This window comes from Labrus bergylta, chromosome 4 (assembly GCF_963930695.1).
Source record: "Labrus bergylta chromosome 4, fLabBer1.1, whole genome shotgun sequence".
In the NCBI taxonomy this organism is placed as follows: Eukaryota; Metazoa; Chordata; class Actinopteri; order Labriformes; family Labridae; genus Labrus; species Labrus bergylta.
The window spans coordinates 21,985,198-22,012,339 of NC_089198.1; the positions used below are offsets into that span (position 1 = coordinate 21,985,198).

Genomic DNA, 27,142 nt, shown 5'->3' on the forward strand with positions numbered 1-27,142 from the left:
TGCTTGAGAAATCTGGTTTATTAGGAACAATATGATCCCGCTAGCTTATTGTGGATATAGCAGTAAACAACAGAAACACAATTCACTTTTTTAAGTGCTACAGGATTGTGGTAATGGACATAAAATAGTACAGCAACCATAGTGTCTACATTCATATGCACAGAGAATATAAAATTACAGTATATTGCTGTGAGATTGTTCCTGCCAATCCTTCCTTGTCAAACACACATCACTAAGATAATGAAGTCATTAACAGACATGCATCCCTACATTTGAAGTTCTTTATTTTTTCCTGCTCAAGAGTAGTTTCCAGTTGTTTTTCTCATAATCTTGATTTATTTTTCTTGTTATCTCAAAATGACACGGCTTGTTTTCTTGTGATAAGTTCATTTTATCACTTGAGATCTTGACTAATTGTTTTTTTTTGGGGGGGATAACAAAGCCAGTTTTCCTATTTTAGCTGATTAATTTATACTCTTATCACACAATAAAAAAGCCAGTTTCCCCGTTTTAGCTGATTAATTTATACTCTCATCACATGATAACAAAGCCTATTTTTTTTTTAAGACAGGAAACATTTCAGGTGATCTAGGTGACACAACAATAGGCTGATCACTGTGATAGGACAGACCAGGACATGCCATGCTGCCAATTGACCACAATAAAAAGGAACATTTTTAAAGGTTTATTTTGGGGCCTTTTGACTTTTTTTAAGATAGGACAGTGGACAGAGTAGAATATCAGGAGAGAAAGTGGGGCTTGACATGCTGGAGAAGGAGCCACAGGTCAGACTTAAACCCAGGCCATCCGCTTGGAGGGCTATTGCCTCCATATATGAGGCGTGACCTAACCGCTAGCCCACCAGTGCCCCAGTGATGAAAGTTAAGCTTAATTTTATATTTGTTTTGTGCTTTTGCAACTCTAGGGATACGAGATAATTGGGTCTCAAATCTCAAGCAAACAACCAGAATAACTTGTTACATAAGGAAAACTGAGAAAATACAATGTGTGGATGCAGGTCCGCTTAGAGCATCTGCACGAAGAACAGCACACCCTGTGGGCTGTTTCCATGACAATAGGTTGGTTTATGGTGATAACTGAGAAATGGTTTAAGTCTGGCAGGTTGACATTTTACAGATAAGCACTGAGTTATCATTGGAGCACGACGTTGACAGAAGTTAAGCTGATATAATACAATAACACTAGAAAAACCTTCACTGAATAGACTCAGTGAGGTGAAGCGACATGAATTCTTGTAAAGCTACTTTTTCCTTTTTTTCTTTTTAAAGTAAAGATTAATACAAGTTAACTTTGGTTTCCAGCTCTCTAGAACTATACTGTAAATCTGTGGCAGTTTAAGCTGTAAGTAAAAGTTAAAAATCGACAGTATAGCAGCCTTAAGCCAATATAAATACGACACATGTATTCACTTTTTAAACATTTTTCTTGTTATTATAGCAGCCAGGAAGAAAATGTAGTTACAGTGTGATTCCGTAGAGAAGAGGGAAAAAAGTGAGGAAATTTGATTTTTTTTTATCAAAGAAAAAAATCTGTTATCTGGTACCTCTCAATAAATAGAAAATGCAACGTTTTCACTGTTATTTGTTATCTTCTAGCCTATCTGTTATAAATATGTTTACACATAGTGGATATCTATGTGAGGACAATATCTTTCATACATGCAACAGAGAAGTTGAAGATTTTTAATGATAGACAGAAAGGAAACCACTTTTCCAACTTGCTAAGTACAACATAATATCTTGGAGCCTGTGAGCTTTACCAAAATTTCTATCTGACTGTAACACAAGACAAACATCGATGAAACAGGCTGACAGGAGCAATTCAATGACCAGATGCATCTGCAGAACTGAGAGGAGGGACATCTCAGGTTCCAGCACGTGGGACACTCTGGCTTTAGTCCTAAAAATGAAACCCTGCTGTCGTGGTATTCCTCTCAGTCATCTGTGGACAGGCAAGGTCTTCTCAGTCCACGTCAACACGCCTCTTTGTCAGAGTGGATTCTAGCATTACAGAGTCGCCGTGAAGCCTGGGGGAAACATTTTAACAACCCTCAGTTAGCCCAAACAATCTGACTATGAATGGACCAAGTTAAGATTTTATAAAGCTGCGACAAAAGGTAGAAAATAGAAACAGTTTTTAGAGTTACTTGGTGCTAATATGTGAAACATAATGTTGCTTTTAAAGGGAGATTTTTTGTCGTTCTAGTTGCTTCATCTCAAGGAATGCAAACTTTAGATCTGTTGCAGGAATCTAAATCCTCCTTAGGATGCAGATGCACCCTTTATTCTAATTCTACCTTTCTTCTTTGTGCTGTGCACAACATTCTTTTGCAATAACTTGACTTTTTTTATTCACAGCGACAGTCGTCTTCGTCTCTATCACTCCTGGGAAATTGTTCCTCTCTCTCTCTCCCAGTACTGACAACCTCACAATAGGGGGTTTTTCTGCAAAAGTTAAAAAACAAAGACAAAATAAAAGTCAAGGAGCGTTCTGCAAAACCTCAGTCTTCCACTTGCTCTTCCTCTACTTATTGAAGTCCGTCAGGGTGCATATATTGGTGCAGTGTGTTCAGAGTTCACTGGAGATGTCTGCAGCAGTAGACACACAACTTGCTGGTTGTAGCGAGCTATTTCTATTATACATTCTGAGCAGCTGTTCTGTGGAGGAAGTCCTTTGAAGGACGGCTGCGGGGGGGATGGTTCAAACTGGGTTCCTCACCTTAACAAGCAGGGGCCAGGCTGTCATTGTCCCTAATTCTACCGATTATCAAGGCCTCCAAAATAGAGGTCCCGCATGTGCTCTGATACATGCAAAGTCTAAGCTAACACTCAACATTCATGCTAAAACTAGTATAGAAGCAGGCAGAACAAAAAGTAATCCTCCCTTCTTCTTAGTCTTTCTCAGCTCAGTGCGATTATATCTAGGCTGCCTCTTTTTCAGGACGTCCTTTCCGCAGTTCGGGCCATGCATCTGCCTGCTCCAGTTGTTTTTGATTTATGTCTGTTTTGACGTGGAGGGGCGATAAAGAGGGGGATTTTCTGAGAGAGAGGCTTTGAAGAGAGCCAGATTTCGGAAGCGTCTGAAGGTTGTCTCTGAGGGGTCAGGGGCATCTTAAAAAGGAGAAACAGGGGGCCAGAGAAGAAGGAGGAGGAGGAATCAAGTCTTGCTGGTAGAAACAAAAGGTTTGTTCATTTCTGTGTAAGGTATGCTCCAATGGTGAGGCTAGCCGCCCCGAGTGCTGCCAGACCGAAGACTGTCTTAATGGAGGGCCAGGAGGAGCAGAAGGCCGAGTCTCTCTGTCTGTCGTACAGCTCCACAAAGGCATCCTGGGAGAGAGACAGGAAGAAAGAGACAGACACATTATTGAGCTGTCAAAGAATATGTGTTTACCATTGTTTGCATTCCTGCCTCACTTTGTTATCTGAAGGGTGGGAGTGTACAGGAACACAACAAAGAGGATTTGGCTGGGATTGTCCCTACTTAAGATGTCAATCTTTTTTCCTTTTTTTTTTTTAAAGGGCTAGATATAGAACTCGAGTGTTCGGGGTTTGATGGAATCAGATTACAATAACAGAAAAATTATATAACATAACATTCAAATGACTAGTTAAGTGAGGGGATGAAAAAGTAGTTTTTCACTTTAAAAAATGTAACTTTGGTGGTACATGGTATAACATTTGTAGTCATCTTATCTATATACATTTCTACAAATATTATCGTTCACTAACGTGTCTTTAGGCTTTGGCTGTATGCGGGGGGGGAGGTAAGAAAGAGGTGGAATGCAATCTGCTTAAATGCATCTAGCATCCTGGCAGTCATTTTAAGTCAATTTACCTTAAGATTGACACAAGCCGATTGGTTCCAAGATTGGTCATCAAATAAATAAATTTGATACAAATATTTTTTTTTCACCCAACACTAACCTGCAAACTCTTAGAAAATCCACAGAAAACTGGAACTATTTCTTCTGAATAATAATGTGTAGAAGTTATTGGCATCTAGCAGTGAGGTTGCAGATTTTAATCTGCCGACAATCACTCCACCTCATCCTCTCTTTCAAGCGTATTTACAATGGCGTGAAATGTCACAGATAAAGAAACAAGAAAGGCAGACTCTAGACCCTGTTAGATTTTTCCTTTGAGGGCTACCATAGCAACATGATGGTGCAGCAAAGAATATCTAAGGTAACGTAAACTGTGCTTTTATTCAGGCAATTATACACTTAAAAACAAACCTTTGAATTTAATGTTCTATTTATTTCCCCTTAAATCCTAGACACAAGTCATTTCATTGGTATGCCATTAATAACAAAAAAACAAAATAGCATGTCCTCCTTTCTATCAGGGTGTCAATCAAATTCTCCAGGGCTTAGATCTCAAAATCAGAGCAAATAAAATGAAAACTACCGGCATGGCTAAACACCTCTTTGGGTTAGTGAGGAAACATGTTTTTTTTTTATTTGTGTGAACTGACACTTTAAATTTTAAATCCCTTAGCTTCCACTAAATGTGAGTGGACATGGAGTGTTGTTACACTCTCTACAAGCAGACCTGTTAATGTCCATCAGCTCTCACACCTTCCTACGCACAACCTCAGATTAACCTCCATGCAGAGACAAAAAAACACAAGAAACAAACAGGGGAATCACCCAAAAATGGAGCTCCTTCACAACTGCATGTCAACAGATTTGGGTGTTTTTTTTAGCATTTGGACTAGCCTTGAAGCACTCAGGCATAAATATATTAATGTGACTCAGAGGGGTCTCTACTTTCTGCTGCCAGTAGGAGTTTTAAAAGGGGTCTGTTACAAATTGACCCGGGTATGTAAGATACTGTTGAGCAAATAACATGGCTGAGGGTCTGTGACGTGGAAATACAGACATCTGCTCATGAGCAGTGACAGCAGGAACAGCTGGACAGGAAGTCATGGCGCTAAGCTTCCACACACAAATACACACAATTAGATTATCAGGAACCAAACTAGAACAGAAGATAGAGTGTATTTGAGAGCGTTTTAATAGTGGATGTATCAATGGTTTCCTTTTGAATATCAATTCTTTCAGCTAACCACATTAGTAGCAGCATTGTTAAGATCTACTTTTGAGCTTTAACATGACCTATCTGTAAACAATGGTAAATTGTTCACTTGAATTTATTACAAACTTACCATGTCAGTTCCCAAAATAATCTGTAGTCATTCTATTTTAATCTGTTTTGATTTAACAATTCTATCTGGAAAATACAAGTTTAAATCGACCTTGAGCTAGAAGAAGAAAAAACTGGGTCATTAAACTCCTTTCCAGAAGTGTCACATTTTAATATACAGCTTCCTTTTATCAAACAAAGTCCTCAGAGGACTAAAAAAACGAGACATCCATTCTGAAGTGCTGCAGGAGACAAAAGTATTTCCTGTTTCCCTCTCCTCCTTTTCCGTCCTGTTACATTCCTGAGGCTGGGGGTTAGCCCATGACACAGAGGAGGAAGGATCAGCAGTTTCTTACCACCAGTTTAGGCCCTCTGGTGAGCTCTTAAATCAGCTGGCAATATCTTCAACCACATGGTATTTCCTTTGTTGCAGCTGAGTTTTTAATTAGCCATGGCTAAAACAAGTCCACAGCCATAGCAGCTATCGAACTGTACGCTAGGCTAAATGCTAATGTAAGCTGGCTAACATGTACCACCATAGTGTAATGTTATGTTTCATCTGTTAATTAGCACTATACACAAAATACAGCTGAGAATGATGGGAATATCATGTTTTAAATTATCACAAATGTCTTAATAATTCAAACTAAGGGTGTTTGAGTGTCTGGACTAAATTTCATGGCATTCATGAAAATGTTGTTTTTATGATATTTCCATTAAAAACACAAGTTTTAACCTCATGGGGACGCTGAGTAGTGGTAGTAAGTGGGTTCTTTTAATGGTTCACCCATTGAAACCCTCAATGTGAACCAAATTTGGGGGACCATCAATCTGCTGCAAGTTAGTCTATTTTACAGGACAAGGGAAAACATTGACCCACAATTTTTCATTTTCCATTGTTTTCTGTGATTAGATGTGTCAACAGATACAATCATCTGTTCATGTCTGCAAAATGTATCATTTAAGCTTATTATGATCCTATTTTAAGAATTTTGAACAAGCCCCGTCTTTCAGGTAGGTTATACACCCTTATCCTCTCCAGGACACAGGTATTAATTAGAGAACAAGCTTCTCAGTCAGACCTCCAGCTGAGAGGAATGTGTTTGCTGGCAAAAACATGTCCTCCACCTTTTTTTTTTCCACCTACACCAGGAAAATAACAGTTTGCTGAGACAACTCAAACCAGTCACTGTGTACAACAGCAAGCACATGTGACTGACCGCTAGCAAGGATATTAAAAATGACAAACTCATGATGCGTGTCCTCAATATGTCCCAGACAGTCGGCATAGATTATCATCTATTTAAGTCTGAAACAAAAGCGGGCCAATTACAGTAAGAGGGTTGTAAGAGCGGTGATGGATGTTTAAAAGAATCCCATAAGGGCATGGATGGTAATAACTCCAGAGTGACCCAGGGGAGAGCCGGGAAGTGGAGACAGAGGAGGGAGGGAGGGTGTCAGGTGGATATCATGGGACTGAGGCATGCTCCACTTCAGCTCAGGGAACTTTTACACCCACACGTTAGCAAGCAGTGCTGCACCAACCATGTGAGAGTTGAGAAAAACAAACCTTACTTGCTGTTTTTTCTTCCCTGTCCTCTTTCTACCTCTTCCCCCTTCTGTATTGACTTTTATTATGAAAAAGGAAAATAATAATAAGCAGCTGGCAAAGGAGAACACAGAAGGGAGGAAAGGACAGTTCATCACATCAACAAAAGACTCTATAATCCTCAAAAACTCATATCATTGCCCGAAGCAAACCACCTGCCATTGACAGCAGGTGTGCATCTGGGAAATAAAGTCCAGGCTGCAGTTCCCTACAGTATTCATTCTTTGGATCAATGGCTTTTTAAAGGTCACAGCAGCCCTACAGAAGCTGAGACTCCAATGGGATATTGCCTAGCCGGGTTTACACACTCCCTTTCCTTCGTTTTTAGTGCACACAATGAATCCCTCAGAGAAACACACATACAGAGTAAAGACTGAACAGTGAGGACTTGAGAGGATCCAGCACTCAGCCATGGGGTGGCAACTTTCTGCCCGAGTGTCATGGTTACCCGGGCTGGAAGCTTCACACATGATTTGCTTTTCCCACCAGCAGGAGAGTGACTGTCCTCAACCCCTGCTTTGTTTTTCACATGATTTAAACCTTTGGGTTTTTTGCTCAGCATCTTTCCCATGGACACAATGAGATTTTTTTGTGTTGTCTTCCCGATGGCCTTACACTATCTTATGGGCAACAGGAAATACCAATCATTTGCCAGATCCTTTGGGTATCCCCACACAATTGGGAATGAAACCTCTGCTTGTGTGGAAGATAATGAGTCATCTTCTGCGCTTGGCTGGTTAAGTTAAAACCCTAAGCTCCGCTTTTGCCAAAAACAGAGAGATGATTAGACCGTCATCTCTGTTTTGGGATTTTCTGTGGGTAATTGTGGGCAGACTGAGACTGAGAGAAAGGGATGTGGGTTAAAGTTCAACTTGTAATTAAAATGCCTTTTGTGGCTCCCCATCTATATTCACCTCTGAACCGAGCCTCTCCCCACGCTCTGTTTATTTCCTAAACATTAACATAGTAACGCACTGATAATATTGCATACTCTGCTGCGCTTTTGATTTCCTAATGAGCATCTTGCAGACTTCTAGGCAGCTAATTAAAGTAAAACAAAACTCTCATTTCCGGAGCCGAGGGGGAGTAATACAAGCAAGAAAAAAATGTGAAGAAGGCATTAATGTCGTTTGCAATCGATCTGCTTTGAATGCAAGTGCAGGAGAAAAAAACAACACTCTCCAGACACAATAGGTGTGACTCGAGAGAGGACAGTTAAGCTCCTGTCTGGAAGCAAGGTCAGGCTCGATCAAGTCTCTGGAGTGTCATCCATCGACCTGCCCAGCAAAAATGAGATGACGGTGGAGTTTGCAGGCTTTCTCATTATCTAGTGAATCCCTGTGTGTCAGCACTGCCCAACAGCTCGGAGCTGAGGACACCGAGCCCTTCAGGACATGGGACAAAAATGCAATCCGTTGAAACAACAACCTCAGAGCTAATTGACAAAAACCTGATCAAATCTGGATCAAATCTGGAAAAAACACCCAAGAAGAACTCTTAATATCAAATCCCCATTTAAGGCCATTTATCAATAACTCTACCAACATACAATTATAGCCTACAGATACTATATTGCTACTGGTTCAATACTTAATATATATAATAGATGGGAAGATTGAAATCACTACAATAGCCATAGCTTAGCACAAAGACTTGACACAGAGGGACAGAGCTAGCTTGGCTCTGTCTAACGTAGCTTTCTGAATGTCCCTTATAAACATGCTATTTTGAGCTTTTAAGTTAACCAGACAGTCAGTGACTCTGAAACGCTACTGGTCCCAGTATAAATTGTCAAGATGGCTAAATGTCCGCTTTGTGTTTTATATCAAACAAACACAATAATAAGCGAGCTTTCAATGTGCTGGCTGGTAGTTTTGTAACATTTAGATAGCCAAGCTAGCTGCTTTGCTTAAAGTCTTATAGTGCTAAATTAGCTACTTAGCTGCTAGCTAGAGAATTCATAAGACAGTCAAGTCTGTCTTATGAATTCTCTACTTCCATAAATTTTAAACTATAACTTGAAGATATTTTTTAAACAGGACAAAAATCGGTTGACAATCTTTATATTTAAATGGAGCGTCTTTGTGGAATACAGTTTGGATAAAACAGTTAAATGATGATGCTAACTGGGGGTCTGGAAACATGTAACAAGTATTTATTTTATTTTATTCCTTGGCATTTTGTAGATTAAACGATAAGTCAATCAGATGAATAGCTAGAGTATTAAATATTGAATATAATTATTGAGGGCAGTGCTGATTCATTTTCTTGAATTTTGCAGAAAGAGCAACACTGAATAGCTCACAGCAGTGATATAACACCTTCAAACAAAAGCAAAACTTTACAGTTTAGTCTACAAGTAGCTTAAGTAAAAACTACATTGATGTTAGATGTCTTCAAAAAAAACAGGCTTTTAACATAGTCCTATAAATTCACTCATTAAAATCACACCCTCTTTGATTGCCAGACAATGTGGTAACTTTTGAGAAATTTCAGTCGGTCTAATAAAAATAGAACAGAAAGAAAGTTCTGACTTGAATCACAAGAAGGAAGAAACCTTTTAAATGTGCCTCCCCTTTAGTTTTCATTGAAGACTCTGGTTTCATACTTGTAAATGTACATTCATTGGACTGGATTGTAAAGCGAGAAAGAGCTTTGACGGTGGTGGATGCTACCCTAAAGGCTCATGAATATTCAAATTTGTGTCAGCGGCAGCAGCATTTGTGTGTTTACAAAACAGCGCGCTCTCCCGTGGGAGTCAGCCTGCTCTACTGGAACAAGAAACGTGATCGCCAGTAAATCACCCACACTCCTCATGACACTTGGCGTATTTTTATTGTCTCCATTTCTCATTGTCTGAAGAAGCAGATAAATGAGGACTGGAACACAGGAGACTTTGGTTTCTTCGGAAATGAATAACGCTTCACTTGTTTTTTTATCAGATCAAGGAGGCAGCAGGAGGAGGAGGACCACTGGAGTTAAACCATCCAATTTGTGCAGTTTTTCTGAGAATACAATCATTTTTCTTTTTCAAACAGCAAACATTTCTATTCTATTTATTCAACCTTGACTGAACAGTTATTTGATCCATGCAGGCCTTTTATTATTGTTGAGCCCATTGATTTGTATTGACTAGCTTTTATCCAACATGAAATGAATCACTGGGTGACCTTGCAGCCTCAGAGTGTATGGATGCACTGTGTTTGCTCTCCTTTCACTTTCCCTCTCCCGTCTGCACACCTTACTACAGCTCAGAGTGTATCACTTACAATCTCTCACTTCTGCATGCAGAGCTAAGATACATCAAAGCAAAGAGAAAGCCACAGAGAGACAATCCTTTTCTCTTACAATAAATCTCAGTCAATATCTTCCCTTCATTCTTTCACACAATCCAGTGCTCTGATTTTGACCTTGAATTCTATTAAAGTCTGGACGATTAATCCAATATCCTTCACAGTTGCCCAAAAGTGGCACAATGGCTTCTTCGAATCGCCACAATGCAGCTGAAAAAAAGGGTGTCTACCTCATCTAAGGATGTCTGCGCAGAGCCCTTCTGGCCCCGCAGTGGAGGAGGTGGTGACAATAGTAAAACAGGACAGAAGCGGCAAGACTGTTGTGCAGCTATAAATATAACCAGGTTAAATCTTTGCTCCTGGTTTAGGGCTACACAATCTAATAAAACAACCCTATTCTCTTCTTTGATGCTTGTCCCTGTTTTAAAAGGCCACAGATGACGTGCGAGAGCAGAGGTAGAGAAAGGAAAAAAGGGCAGCTGAGTCATCATGGACACTTGTGGAGGGCCGGCGTGTTTGGAGTGCATTAAACCTGGCTTGAATGGCTTTCCAGTAAAGACAGGATGTCCAGCACTTGGACGTCTAACGGCTCTGTGTTTCCTCCCAGCAAACCTTGCACATTACATTGACTGTTCCATTGACGTGTTTGTGGCCTCAGAAATCCATAAAAGCGTGTGAAAAACAACAAAAAAAAATCTCTTTCTGAGATTATCATGTGAAACTCACTACCTGATGTTGTTCTGTCCAAATACTGCAAACAGAGATGGGCATGCATGTGTGTGAAGAGGCTGAAAGAACTGGTTTGAGCATTTAAACCAAATTGAAGCACTCAGCGAGACATGAAGGCAAGGCCATGTTCCACATTCACTCTGTAGTTTGGGTTAATGATTTAACAGAAAACGCTCACATTTCAAAGAGCTCTAAACAGTTTCAAATCTGCTCTGGATTTGCTGGTACAAGATCTAGTTCAAAAATTGGATATTTTGAAAAACAAGGGAGCGTGGGATCATCATAGCCAAACTGCTTTGCCTGATTGGTCCAGATAGAGACTTCTGATAGAGACCGTGGGAAGCAGTAGATTCCCAAGTGGCCTGTTGCTTCTCCTGTGACAAACAGAGCCCATGGGAGAGGTTCATTTCCTGTGACAGGGGTGGCACACTGCCTCAAGCCTTAAAAGTCTTATCCACTGACCCCTGCAGACCTTGAGACCACACAACCACAGACTCGAATGCAGAAGAGCTGAAAATAGACCTCCTGATATGAGCCAGACACAGCTACAGTATGTGTTGTAATGAATGGGATGTTTGGGAACACCATCTGCAGCTTACTTCATGTGCAGTCTGATTGTTCTCAACTTAAAATGAAGTCATTTTGTTTTCGTTTTTCTTGAAATGAAGCATTCAGCTATATCATTGCGTCAATGTGTTTTGTTTCAAGCCCTCATGTAACAGAATGACACAATGCTGATGTTCAAAGAGCTTCTTTTTCATTCAGCAGTGATTGGGTAAGTAGTGGTAAAAGAGCTCGATAGTTCAGTCAGTGTTAAGTCACTTCCTGTACCAGATGCTGGGTGGATGACATCAGCGTCTGGATTTGAGACTATGGCTTCTCTGTGACAGAGCCAAGTATGGTTAAATCACAGATTCTGTGCGGGTAACTAGGGAAAATCTAGAGGCAAGCCAAACATGTAGTCATGCTAATACCGTGTAGAAAGGGCGGGGGGAGCAGCAGCAGCAGAGAGCCACAGTTGGTTAGACACTGTAACTAAGAGATTTCTGTTTGTTTTGAACCATTAACTGACTCCTAAATCCTAGCTGCAAGTCTGAGAAGAAGCACACTGTAACAAAAGGGCAACTTTTATGATCAGAAAAGCAGGAGTGTTGTGTTTTCCTTTGATGAAACTGCTGCAATGTTGGCAGTGCCAAACAAATCAAGTGTAATATCATCTAATGGAGAATTTAACGTGTCAGCCAAGCAGAAAGTATTAGAACATCAAAGCAAGAGGTCTCCTCTTTCATACATAAGACGTCTTGTAAAGTCAGCGGCTGAATGAAAGCTTGCCAGTTTTGGCAACAAGATATTGGAGCAGTTGACTTGATTGCAGCACAAGGGGGCCAGGTTTCAGGTTCAGCAGTGTTCTCCTTGTTGCCCATGTAAATGAGAGAGGCCACAGTCTGGGACAGGGCACTCTGTGAGCAGGGCAGAGCCAATCGAGGAGCTCAGATGTCCGATAATGTCAGAGAAAACAATAGTCTGTTTGTGGTGCAGCTCCCTGAGGAACACCATTGAAGTGGGGAGAAGAGGAGGCACAATGAAAAGTCAAGTGAACTGCAAAAGACGGAAATAACTAGTACATGTACAGTAGCACTGTACTGAATCATACTCTGAGGTATTTTTATGGAACACACTCGATTTGATACTAATGCCTCTCTATGACCAACAAAATCAAATTAGACTATCAACTAGAAAACTGATGCTTTTTTAAATGCGTATTTCCACCTGGTTGGATTCCAACAAATCAAAAACAGCCTTTACTGTACTTACAGTGTCCCTGTCCAAGTGTCACAGCGAGCAGTATGTTACAGAGCTAAAACAAAATATTTTGTCTTTAGAGAACTTGACCTAGAGACAACTTACAGTGATGAAAATGAAGCCAATGCTGACGTGAAAAAAAACAACAATCTGCAGTTCCTTTGGTGTCAGATTGAGGATGTCTCCCAAAAACCAGGAAACATTAAAGCTCCAAAAGCCAATTTTTTTTACAGCTGAAATAAGCATATTAACAGCCTGGTACAAAAACTATTTCAGTATTTTTTTTATTGGTAAATAATAGCCAGGGGGATTTTTTTCATTCTTTTTGAACGCTAAGGGTTATGTATACATTTGCACATATATGTATAAAAGTGTCTCTGTCGACTAATGTACAGTTTACTGTATGTTGTTGTTTTGTCAATATTTGTTGTATTGGTATTAACTTGCCTTTGTGGATATATGTTATATTGTATACGTGTGTACCACCAACCTGTCGAGGGACTATAGATGGAAATTAGCATATGGCTACAATCTGGCATAGCTGCATGTTTGTATAGCATAAACTTCATTAACAGTTTAAACAAGTGGTTCTCATCTTTTTGCAATTAAAGGGTGTAATATGCAACATCATAAACATTAATATAGCAGATATTTAATATAGCCAAGCGATATTTATTGTTGTACAATGCTTTTTATATTTTTTTATTCAACCACCCTCTGGGCTTGTTGTTTTCAGCTCTGTGTTCAAACAGGACGGGATAGAGTTTCCTTCAGATTGTATACGTTTCACTACAGCTTTGCTTTGACTTGAGAGACTCCTGCTAAAGTTTGGCATTTACTGGACATCTACTCTAAAAGTCACATATCATCAATCAATCAATCTTTATTTGTATATAGCGCCAATTCATAACGAATGTTATGTCAAGACACTTAACAAAGAGAGCAGATCCAGACTAAACTCTTTGGTATATAATATATAAAGACCCAACTTTAATCCATAATGAGAATAGCACTAAGTAACATTGAGCATGGTTAGAGTCGCAAGAAAAAACTGCCTTTTAACAGAACCAGACTCATGTTGAACAGCCTTCTGGCGAAACTGTGATTATACCTTTAAAAGAAGCAGTGCCAATGGACTCTTTGTCTATGAGTCATTGACAATAACCCTAAAAGGACATTTCCCCCTTTAGCCTTCTCAAATAACAATCTTAAATATAAAATGCCGAAACTTGAACTTTTAGAACAGACTGCATCATGTTGGAAGACAAATGCGGAAAGGAAAGTAAGGCTAAAATTGTGAAATGTGTGACCAAACTTCTCCATCCTGCTGGGAAGATGAGGTCATTTAATGAAGGGGGGGAAGGGAAACAATAATTATTCTTACACAATTTAACTTCCGGCTAAAAATCATAAATCCACAGCCTACGCTGTGTTCACTTGTCAGCTGTATTAAAAGCAATCTCAAGAATGAACTCAGACGTCCTCCTGCTCTGTCCTCCCCCTCTCTCTGTCTCCCTTCTCACTGGGGAAAAGTTCAATGACCTCTCTCAGGCAACCAGCTGATTTTCATCCAGGGGGGAGAGGAATGAGAGGAATGCATTGATGTGCGGAGACAAACAACTGCACTGTGTGAGCTTGAGAGAGGCCAGATATGAGGAAGAATGATTCTTGAGATAACCAAGGAACACGGCTACTCCACAGACTTCATTATATAATATAATAACTACATTTATTTCCTTTTAAGAGATAGATTGACAAAATAAAAGCCTAAAAGTGACTTAAATAGGAGCTTGTGTTCCTGGTCCATAATTTATTCTTTGGTCCAAGTTCAGTGTGACTCACACCTTGAGGAGAGCCATGTTGGGCTTCTAAAAGGACCCGATTATTTGAACTATGTGGAGCAGGTTGGCTCACTCGAAGCTGTGTGACCTTCCCTGTCTGTATGCAGAGAGAGCAAGGAAAGGAAACAAGCACAGGCTACCTGATGAATGATAATAAGTCTGCCTATTGTGACGCTGAAGGAAAATGTGCTGAAAGCTAATAAGGCACGGCAGTTTCATAATAGAGGAGGGATTTTTTTTTTGTTTACTTTTTGTTCTGTGGAATTATCCCAGAAAATGTCTTTATTGGTATTCAGCGGCAGAGTGGCCTTGACTCTGCTGTACAATGAGTCTAAAAATAAAAATAAAACCTTAAAGCTCCTGTGAGGAACTTTCGCTTCATGTCATCGTTGGAGCTCCTTGTGGACTAAATTGTTCTTCATCTTTGTTGAGCTTATCCTGAACATGCACATGTGTTTTCTGGCACAAATATCATTCTGGTTTATTTGACATTCAAATTTTACAATTCATTGTGAGTATTTTATTAGTAAAATGTAAAAAAAAAAAAAAAAAGCCTTTTCTACAGCATGATGTAAATTGTCCTGTCTGACACCTACCCCGTGCCAGCCTCTACAGGCATTAAACAATACAACATAAAAATCCTCTTGGAGCTGATGTTTTTTTTTTCACTTTTATAGGTCATGATATCAGTATTGATTACAATATATTTCATAACCAGTTAAAAACTCCTCACAGGAGCTTAAAGTAGAGACCTGAATCGAATGAGGAAATGCATTTATACTGTAGTGTACATTATACATTAAGCTGGAAATGTTTTTCAAAAAATGCCTCTTTATTTTTTGCTGTGTAATGTCCATGTGGAAGTTTCACGAGCAAATGCCTCCACTATTTAAGTCAGCAGATAGATCAGCTGAGAATCAGATGATGGTTGAGTCAGATGACTTTAACGGGCAACTTAATCCAACTTTGCTCTATAAATCTCTACAGTGAACTAATCTACTCCTACTCCTCTGCCTCTAAACTCTAACAGCATGAACTCCAATTAAATCAAAACCAGTTGCTCTACTTGCTCCGTTTTGCTTTGGTCTTTCAACCCCGGTGGCCTGATCACACTTTGCCAACCATCCATTTTCTTGTTTTCCGGCAATTACTGCACTAGTCTCGACCTTGCTGCAGCCCATGTGGCAGTTAGGAGGACCGGACTGCCTCTTTCTAGCTTTTTAAGTCGTCTCCACTTGCTTGGCCTTCAATCTCCTCCTCCTCCTCCTCCTAAACCAAGTTAGCCTCACATCCTGATCAAAGACACCTTGTGAAGTCCAGTTATTTCATGCAAGAATATTTTTTTAACCCATGCCATGCAATGTCCTGCATGGAGTGCAGGAATTTGGACTCACATTAATTCAAATTGAGAAACATTGGAGGTCAAGGAGGTCTGAGAGCTTGTCGTGATGGAGTTGGTGGTATCAGAAAATGAGTTTGCAAAGCCAGTTGATAATTCGGCACTATGATAATCAAAGGTCAAATATATGTAGATTAAAAGAGAGAAAATGCATATTTATTGAGCTCTCTCTTTTACAGCTTCTTCTCCACTAAGACCCGCTAAATGTAAAAGATAAATGAAGCACTTTATAGGTCAATTTGCAGAGTTAATTGAACGTCTGGTGGTTAAATTTGCCCAAGAGACTCGTCTAGACATGTCACAGTTAACACTCCTCTAAAAATAAAAATTGGCGCCTGACATAACTGATTCCAGGCATCATTAAAATTGTGCTCTAATACGATTACACCCAGAGAACATACATGGGAAACAAGAATGACTGTAATGTCAAAAACACCAAAAATGTGAAATAAAACACCTATAGGAAGAAAAGGAATCAATGTCAGGGGTCTGTTTTCAATCCTCCATGTTTTCTTTGAAGAATCTGTCATTATTTGAAGTTGTAATGACAGCCCTACAACCAATTAAAAGCAGCACACCTTCAGAGTCAACCCAGTGAAATTGATGTATCATAACACCATGTTAAAATTGCGTACACCCTGCCGGCAGACTCTCCCTGTCAGAAGTAGCATATAGTCGTAATCCTCTGAAAACAGCAGGGGTTACATATTTATACAGCCCCGCTCCCTGACAGAATTTGGTTGTAGATTTGGGCAGGTGTCAAGAGTTCACCTTGGTGAAGAGTTAACATGAAGCGCTGATCACTGCCCTGAAACACAATGCAGCTGCAGCAACGTACCCTTGGCAGAGCTTGTGACTACAAAAACTGGGGTCCTATCGTTGTCTCTGCACTTCAAACCCAATCAGTCGCCATCAAAGGTGACTGCCGGCAGGGTGGTGCTGGGTGAGCTTCACCAGCGTTTGAGAGCTCCCAGTGTAACACACATACACGCCGCCGTCAGCATAAAAGTGCTAAGGCATCTTGCCAAGGTCTTTCAACAGAGCCGCTTTCTCCTGCTGCATGAATTTCAATAAATCACCTTCATGCACAACCTGATGTTTACAGCCATTGGTTCACTGGGTTAATTGAACCTTTGCTCAGAGATACCGACACAATCTCGTCGGAAACGCTCGATCAATACAACGTAGTCAAAGTGATATCTGGGCAATGGCTGACCTTACTCAGTGTCCACCAGAACAGATCAGATTTCAAGAACCCTATTTGCTCTGCTGGCCAAAAAAAAAAAATATTTGGGGGGGGGGGGGGGCAGAGAATTATTCACCCCAGACCTCCATGGATGGGGATGAGAAATCTATTTGCCATTATCTGGCTGTTGTCATTTTTTTGGAGGGCATGTACTCAGCATTTCAGAGAAACGCCAATAATGACATGCTGTTTGTTAATGGCCAATGCTGTGGCTAGTTGCACCAGGAAATCCCAGCAGAGATGGTAGTTGTGTGTGTGTGTATGTGTGTGTGTGTGTGTGTGTGTGTGTTGTCTGTGTTGAGGTTGAATGGCACTAACACACTAACAGGAAGCCAGGAACCCTGGGGCCATCTGCTCCCTGCCATGGCTCACATGTCACCCTGTGACAACACAGCATTATTGATTCACACCACCACATCCGCTTCTGTGTGTACAGGCTGATGTGCCACACTATAAGTGTGTATGCATATATCTCCTGTGAGTGTGTACACAACCATTTTGTGGACAGCAAATAACTGATTTGCACCAGTACATCCGCTTCTGTGTTTGCCCGTTTGTGTGTGCATATGAACTCTATAAACTATAAAGGGTCAACTCGTGCAAATCATAAAAGACATTTTGCAATGCAGACAGTTTCCTTTTAATTGGTTGGTTGGAACGCAGCAACAGTCTATATAATACTAGCAATTGACTCCTTAGTTTTTTCTCCCTTCTATATGATATAAAGTGTCTTTCAGGTCAATGTTTTGGCTTCATGGTCTGCAACTTTTTTGTCTTGTTCTGGTTCCCTTCCACGACTCCTATGAAAGAAAGATGAAAGTATTTGAAATCGAATGTTAATCGAATACTGGTTAGCGCTAAACAACAAACAGTTAAGTTGCTAACTGATTGAAATACAGTAGCACTTAGCAGCTTAGCACACAATGTTTACCTCACGATTGGTGGAGACCAAAACAGCGCAAAAGGTGTTTGTAGGTAATGTAACACTTAAATGTGTAAGGTAGACAGAAAGATGAGTCCCCATTGTTTATATTTTATACTAAAGTTGAGTATCTGCTACGTGTTAAATAGCTGATAGGCAATCAGCAATCATCATGTGTCGACGTTGCATATCCATCTAGTTTTATCTCTGTGAAAGTGGCCATGAAAATGAAAAATATTTTGTTGCTGCTTCGCCTTCCGCAACAACTTCAACACAACAGAGCCAAATGAAAATATATAACCGTCTGAATAAATGATTTATTTGAAACCGAATCCATTTTTTTCACACAAATAATGTTGCCGGTTCTCTGTAAGTTTGACAAATCTCTGTGTGAAAGTTATTCTTCAGACTAAACGTTGGTGGAAATATTTCCCTGTGGAAAAAAAAACTGTCTACCATGGAGTGAAAACAAAATAACTGGTGTGATTTGGTACCCTTTAACAACTTCTGAGGTTATGCTATGTATTCAACAGACTCTCTCTTTGTGAACATGAAAGTCATTTCAGAGACACTCCCATATGCATTTGAAACAGCAGTGGCTTTTGTTGCTCTCGAAATTAATTGAGAATATCAAATCTCTATTACAACCCTTTTGGGGGGGCTTGTCCCAAAAATATCTACAGAAGCGAGACAATGAGAGGAACCGTTTAACCTTGCCCTATATTGATATTCCGCGCAGCTTACAAGGGTGTGCCCAGTGGCAAAGTCAACTAGCGCCTCAGTAGACTCCTCATTATCTCGCTCCCACCATAACAGGAAAGGTAAAAAACTGTTTAATCGGCCGTCTCAAGTGGTTCATCAGGACTTTTTTCCCCCCATGCAGATTGGCGTCTGGGTTTGAAATTAGAACTCAATGATAGCACAGAAGCAAACAGGACAGGAGGGATATTTATGAGTGACATGACAATTAGAAGACCACACAGGAGCAGTGATGGCAACACTTCTATATTTAGAGGCCCTCTCACATGTCCCTGCATTTTTCAGGAATCAGGAGTGTTACCTGACACTGAAAGCCAGGTCTCAGGGTATTAGTGTGTCGTTTTTGAAGGGGATTGGGCACGTGGATAGATGTAAGTGGGTATGTCTTTGGAGGAGGAAGAGGATGAGCGAAAGACGGGGGAAAAAAGAGGAGGTAAGTAAGAGAGCGCATGAGGTTCTACTTGAGGGACATCCATTTAGTGTCCAAGTTTATCCGCTTCATATATTATTCATAAGTGTGTGTTCTGACTGAGATAGTGGTGCTTTTAAACTGCACAGGCACGTGTCCCTCATGAAAAAAAAACAGCAACAAAAAAACAGCAGGTTGAGGTGATTACCGATTTGAACAAATAGAAACAAAATCATGAGGCTTAATTCACAACTACCAGTCTGTTGGCTCACATGGCCCAAGAGGCCTACATGAGGAATTTTTACAAAGTAAACAGACATAAACCACACACACACGTCAGAACGCAAACAGCCTACAGTGTTTCTTGAATGAAGCACGCTCAGCTGACATGATCGTCTGAAAACAAATTGACACACACACACACACACACACACACACACACACACACACACACACACACACACACACACACACACACACACACACACACACACACACACACACACACACACACACACACACACACACACACACACACACACACACACACACACACACACACACACACACACACACACACACACACACACACACACACACACACACACACACACACCCTTCTCAGGCCGGGCATGGAAGAAACACCCAGGTTGTCTCCATTATTTATTTACAGTTGCTGACAGACATTCCTCTAGCTCTCCTGAGGAGGACCAGAAATACACATACAGGACAGGGTGGAGTATCTTTTGGGAGAAGAGAAGTCATGGACACAGACACAACACTTACAAAGCACCAGAATGATTGTCTAGAAACTGTTACAGCTCTGTATTTGTCTGTTCATCATGTGGTTCGGTTTCTACACAATCTGTGCACATGTCTTGCGTGTTCATGAAATGCTTGGCATATGTGGAATGGTAAAGATAGTGTAAACACCACATAAAGAGAAGATCCTTTGTTTGGTTGAATTTAGCTTTTCAAAGGGAGTGTCTTCCTGATACCAGCCTTTTCTATAATTAACACTGACAGCATGTCTACAGGATAAGAATCGACTTGATTTTATTGTCAGAAAAAAGAAGTGCAGCTCAAGTTTTGAATGAAAGGGTAAATTATTAATTGCGTTGGATCCAGTACTACCAAACCCTATGTTTGTTGTGGTGTTATGTGAAAGGCTTTAGGCTGGAATTTGAAAGCTTGCTGTTTTAATGAGGAAAAAAATGGTTAGCTTTGGTGAAAAGAGTCAAAGATATATGTCTACAACATCTCTTTGTTGAATCCAGTCAATGAAAAATGTTGTAGCAGTTGTAACTGAATCCACACTGAAAATGTCAATCTGTCACTTAAAAGCCAGCAAAGCATGCAGTTTTTCAGGCATTATAAGACAAACTATTTCATTTTTTCAAGGTCATCAAGTACTTTTATTTTGGCAGTGATTCAGACACCAGTGATCCGAGCAACTGGCCTTATAGAAGTCTCTTTATACTCCCTACCTGAACTACAAAGAGTGATTAAATCTCCTCTTTCTTCCACTAACAGAACAGAATATTTGGAACAAAGGTCTGTTGTACTGCGTCTATAGGAAATGTTTCTTAGATTACAGTTGCTGGGCTGATGGGTGTAAACACAGTGGCAGATGGTGAGCGACTGAGGCCTGCACAGCAAAAGGGGGTACAGTACAGGGGGAAATCTTGGCTGCTTCTAGCCACACTGGGCTCCTTTGTGCTGTACAGTCTACACTACTGAGCGAAGGAGTCCATATCAAGAGATAACATTGTTATCATGATGTCAGACAGTTTTCTCTTCTCCAGCAGGAAATTATGTTCCCCCGTTTGAAATGGTGGAAGGGAGGGAAAAGCCCTAAATTCTATTTGCATGTGAAATTATTTATTTCCTTGATTGCTGGAAACAAAGCAGAGTTCATTCTGCACTCTAATTTTGTAAGGCGAGATTGATTAACAACAACAAATCAACAGTTGGAAAAAAAGAAACAACTGTGACAGCACGCGGAGCAGCAAAGAGAAGATTTGTGGCTCAGAAGGGGATAAATCAATAATGACTTTACAGAGCTCATTACACTGTAAAAGCATGTGTCCATGTACATGGCATTCCTTTCACTGTCAACACTGACTCATTTTTGTTGGGAGAACAGTTCCAAGCTGAGGAAAAAATAGCCATGAACCATTCCTGAACGTTGGCACACTTTCACAGACCAGATTTGCATGTAGGAGACACAAATTGGATGTAAGTGATATCTCATCGGGATTTCTTCCCCTTTGAATGGCTTCATGTGCCTCCTTTGTTGGGGGAGTTTATTTTTATTTTTTTTCCCCTCCTCTACTCTACCGACATGTCACCTATATGGAGATTAATGACTTCCTCGCTGTCCCACATTCACTCAACCTCAACAAGGGAGGAGAGGGGCGCAGCCAGATGCTTGGCAATACCGTAGCAACATGAAGGTATACAGGTCCCACCCGTCGACTAGCAGATTGTGCTCAGGGGATTCCCCGCAGGATGGACCCAACCCATGCCAAGTTACATTGTCCTTAAACAACCCCCACACCCACCACCTATACACCTGTGGCAAAAGAGAAATAGGACACCCGGTTAGCAGCATTCCTAAGACATATGATCCGAGTTCAATAGGTTTTGTTTTTAATGTATTTTTCGAGATTTTGCTTCTCTTTTTGATAGGACAGGGGACAGAGTGGATGATAGGGGGAATGACACACCAGGAAAGAGCCGCAAGTCAGACTTGAACCCCTCGGTCCGACCGCTTGAGGGACTATAGCTCTGGTTGTTTTCTTTAAATGTGATTCATCTACTTGTCTATTAGCTACATAAAAGATGAAACATCTAGAACAAATGCTTGCTGCTAAGGCTGTGCAGAGCTAAAAGTAAGCTAATATTGTAAGCATACTAACCTAAGATTTTAAGCAGATCTGACAGTGGAGCTGTAAGGCAATGTAGAGCTGAATGCTAATATAGGCATACAAACATGCTGATATTAAGCAGTTCTGCACTGTAAGACTGTTTAGGGCTAGATACTAATGTAAGCATGCTAACATGCTGATTGATGGGAGTTCAGCTTTGCTGCATGTGAGGCTGTACAGAGCTAAATGCTAAAGTATGCAATGCTAACATGCTGATGTCCAGCAGGTATGTTTACCATATTTGCTGTCTTAATGAAACAGGTAAGCGTGTTACCATCTGCCAATTAGCAGGAAAAACAAAGTATGGCTGATTGCAATAGTGTATCATTAGTGTTGCATTTGTTTGGTCATTAACTTAAGTATTGGCAACTTGAAAATGATGCTAGTCCTGATTAGAAAAAAGTAATGAAATCACCAAACCAAAAGGTGCTGAGGGGACTTTACCTGGGGAGTCAATCATGGTGGATCTACTGGTAGATTAAGGGGATACTTAAAAAACAGTACCAAGAGCGGGGATAGTCAATGTCTGTACAAAGTTATATTGAATCCATCCGTTATTTGTTGAAATATTTCACGAGCTTTCTCAACACAAAATCTTATGCTTTTCCAAAGATGCAAAACTGCTGTTTTCCTCTCTGAGCACATTTTGGCATTTCACTACATGCCCCCCCCCCGCACCCTCGCCCAGTCAAATGTCTGAGGTCAAGCATGTAATTTCACACGTCAGCCGTCGTCTGCCACTTTGTTCAATCACTTGGTTTTTACTGCACAGGCCTGTAAATAAACACAGGTGCAACACCACACGTGGGCGAAGCTGCAGCCTAAACGGAAAGGATGAATTTATGCAGATGAAGAAAAGTGAGTGTCCAGGACAATGAAAAGTACAATGTTTTACATCAGGCTTGTGGGAAGTAATCAGTGCACAATGGAATCTATTTCTATCTCAGCTGTGTTTCGCGAAAACAGTTACTGCTTTGTTATTTCTACAGGCCAGATAGTTTGTTTAAAAGTACGTGACACACAGGTGATGCCTAGACTCAACAGCAATCAGTGGGTACTCCTATTTTGGGCTGAAATTGTCTGGAAAAACAACAGGAAACAGAGGGTGGCTTATGGAAAGCTGTTTCCACACCACTCTCAAGTCAAAGTGTCAGTGATAGGTTGATAAGCCTCCACCTTTGTTTTTAGAGTAGTTAAAGCACAAAAAAACCTCTTGCACACCTCACAAAACCAAATCCAGATTCCAGATGTTGGATTAATTAGATAACATATTAATGACCTCAAACATTGTCTCAAAATGCTAAACCCCAAACAGGATGTACAATCCTCTCCAAGCATTCACACTAAAACTGATTTGGTTTCCAATTATATCCAAACATAGCAGCCATTGTCTTGGCTGTGCCTTATAGATGAGGACAGATAAGTCACATCCTCTGATTTTTCTGGGAATTTGCATTAACTGGGGGTTCTCCATTATATGATTCAAAATCTTCATTTGTAGGTATTCAACCAGCAAATTCCATTTTTTCTAAAGCCCGATATATCTTTACTTGACTGCAAAAAAGCCTGTTAATCAATATTTGTTAAACCATATTTGGATGGAATTTTGTTCCAAAAAACTTGAAACTTGTATTTGAAAACTCATGACCTCAGAATCAATCCTGGCTACAGCCCAGAGACCAGTGTTGGGAAATGTCTGGAAAGAAATCCCAAAGATTTGGGATGTGGATACAAAATTCAGATGTTTGAACAAAATTCACAAATTCTTAGTTGCTGTTTGCACAACTGTTCAATGGAAAAGTCCTTACTCAACAGTGTACAGGATTATCTTTATCTTCAAGGGTATAGCTGCAAATTATGGGGTAACAACCTTCCTGGCATTTCAATGACTTGCCAAGAGGTCAAAAAAAGGAGAAACTGGTTTACCCCCCTCCCTCCCTCCAACAGCACAGACAAAGCTTTGTGTCTGCAGCGTCAGTTACTGAATGTCAGATAATAGCTAAAACACACACACAACTCAGGAAATTCCCCACCTTGATGTTATTCAAATGTTTTTTTTTTTTTGTATGTGTCAGTTGGACTCCATTCTGTTAATGCTGAAGTGGAAAACATATCTGAAAAAAAGTCAGAAAAGCCAGACCTTATATATGCTGTATTTAATTAAATTAGAGTCTAAAATATGTTGATATTTCCTTAAGTGCTGAAGGCAGAAATCCTTTCAAATAGACCCAAAATGGAAACATACGCTTTCAAATAATCCAGAATAATCCTCGGGATTAAAAACACTCTTCTCTCTCTTTGGTTGGTGTACAGGAGCAGAGATACAGTCATCTCCGCCCAGCTAGAAAACACAGTCTATGATGACCTACATTATTGTACAGACTACTGGCACTGGCTCCAGAGACCTCAAGCAGGCATCTCTGCAGCCCAGAATGTGCCAGTTTCAAGGAACACATCTCAAAAAGCAGACAAAAGAGCCCCAACCTTGATGCATAGGGAGCTGCGTGTTAAACACAGTGGCTGCAGATTAGCCCTCTGTGTTCCTGGAGGGCCCTCCCTCTGTTGCTTGCTTTTGATATGTGGCACAACCTGCCACCTCCAGGGGCATGGCAGACTCAAGGGGAATGTTAAATGGTCCTTCCCTTTGAGATGAAATGTTCGATATGAATCATTGATGATACCCCCTATACCTCAATTCTGATAGCTTCTGGCTGAGATTACCTGGCAAAACAAATATTATGCTCTTATGCTCTGCTAATTACCGTATAAGCTAATTGGTTTGGGTTAGGGTGTAAGAAAGGGAGGCTGCGGAAAAGTAGAGTTGTCGCAAATATGTAAATGGCATTGTACACTTTTTTCCCAGATTCAACTCTTCTCATATTATATTTTAAGTCATACATGTGTGGTGCATGTAAAGGCAGTGTCCATGCTATTCTACATTAATACCTGAAGGTTACCTGTCCAATTAATGTGCAGAAATGGCCCTGATACCTGTCCATCTATGCCCAGAGGCCTAAACAAATTAATTCAATAGTTTTGTGCTTGCTGACATGCGTCTAGCCTCCTCCATCATGCTGCAACAATGACCCAATCAATCACATTACAGCAGCACCTGAGGATAAAGCGTGGTAAATGATAACCTTGTTAAAGTTTCATTTAGTGTGAAGCTTTAAATACTGTCGTTGTCAGCTTAATTCCCCCCCCGGATTTACATCAGACTGTCCCCTCCACTCCATGTCAGCAACCACTGACTCTCCAGTTAGAGAGGGGCGGTGCTTATTCATAGCGTCGGGAGGTGTGACAGAGCACGCTTTCTGATTGGTCAGTATACTTTAACAGCCATGACAAACATCCAATGGGATCGTTTTAAATTTGAGGCCGTCCATCTCGACAGTTTGCTCTGTCGTGCGTAAAGGGGACATCTAGAGAAATGTAGAAATGTTCAAAAGCTGCAGTGCTTTCGATTTTATTTGATGTTATATCATCGCAGAATGCACCTTAGGTCGATTTCTACACATTTGTGCTCCAGCTGAATGTGCAGATTAAACCTCCCCAATGAGAGCAATGGAGGACTTCTGCCCCGTGGCACCACAGCTGCAAAAGCGCTCAAGCAGACTGAATCACACCTACCCATCCACCGTTATCTTGTATCCAGCTGTTCAGAGGTCCATTCAAATACTCCGTCATCCACTCTGCGATGTTGTCCACCTGCGATGTCATCTCCTGTTTGGACATGCACTCCACGCACACCGTGCCGCCGAACTCGAAAAAGGCGATAATCCGGCCCCAGTTCACCCCGTCCCGAAACAGTTCGTCTATCACCTCGGCGAACCTCCTCTGCGCCGTGGTGGAGGTGAGATACAGCTGCCGCGACATCTCCGTGAAGTCCGGCTGGTAAAGTCTTTCAAGTTCATCTCCAGCCTCGCGCAGGACTCTGTGGATATCCGCGTAGGCTGGGTCGGACTGGGGGGGCCGTTTGCAGAGGTGGGGGATGCTCTCACGGTCAGGCCCGGAGCTCGCTTCACGGCACCGGCGAACCAAAGTCGGCGGAGGGGCAACTAATGACCCGTTATTAGCAGCATCTTCATCCTGCTCATCCTCAAATCCCCACTCGTAGCCCCGTTTGGAGAGTTTATGACAGATATACTTTTCCACAATGTTGCGATTACACTCGTTCGCCATTCCGGCTTGACTTGGTACTCTGCACAGTGAGAGATTATCCTAAATATCATGCATTATGATCGAATGTGTGCGCTGCTCAATGCACAGTGCACAGGCGGATCCAAAACTCGATTTTTAGTCCAATCCAAAAAGTAATCCCACACGAAATGCTCCGTGAGATGCAGAAAATACTAGACAAAAAAGGTTGGAAAAGTCCGACAATTTTGTTTCTGTGTCAGCGGCAATCTTCATTTCCCGAATCCTTTAAGGGACATTGGCGACCTTCTCTTTGCATTGATCCAATATGCGGAAGAGGTTGGAGTAGTGTTGCTCTATCCCTGACGTGGATGTACTGCGAACCAAAAAAAAAAAAACTTGAATGAAGGCTGAAGTTTGTAGGCCCTTAAACGCTGGAAAGGGCTTCAAACCGCTGCAGACTGTTTTAGCAGCGTTTACGCTCAACCAGGCGCGGGACTGTGAGCCAGACAAGGTCGGACTGAGTCCTCTTCCACGATTGCTCTTCATATCCTCCACCGCCGCCAGTGGGCCGCACTGCTGGTGAGGTACGTGACGTCATTCACGCAAAGTAATTCCTTTGGCTGCGCTCGGAGACTCCCAAGTGCACACAGAGAACTGCACAAAAAAAAAATCATTAAAAACCCTAATGTCATGGCTGCATGTTTAAAAGTATCATTTTAACGACTAAAAATACTAAAAACTTGGACATTGCTTGGCCAGACACGTGCAGGGAAACTAGGGATTCTAGCTGATTCCCGAGGAGAACAAGAGCATCACATTCTGAAAAAAGGGGGGGCTGCTTTGATGTGCTCCAGCCACCCCCTTGTGGATGGAGATCCAACCTTGCAGTACAAAATT

The 27,142-nt window shown here is 41.0% G+C and overlaps 1 protein-coding gene across 1 annotated transcript; it reads right to left on the reverse strand.

Annotated features, from left to right (window-relative positions):
• On the reverse strand, positions 1–26,976 carry bcl2b (BCL2 apoptosis regulator b). The gene is made up of 2 exons (XM_020637451.3): positions 25,736–26,976; positions 1–3,347 (listed from the first exon to the last, which is right to left on the reverse strand). Exons 1-2 carry the CDS (start codon positions 26,285–26,287, stop codon positions 3,210–3,212), a joined length of 690 nt encoding a protein of 229 aa, XP_020493107.1. The 5' UTR covers positions 26,288–26,976; the 3' UTR covers positions 1–3,209.
• Between the last annotated feature and the right edge of the window lie 166 nt (positions 26,977–27,142).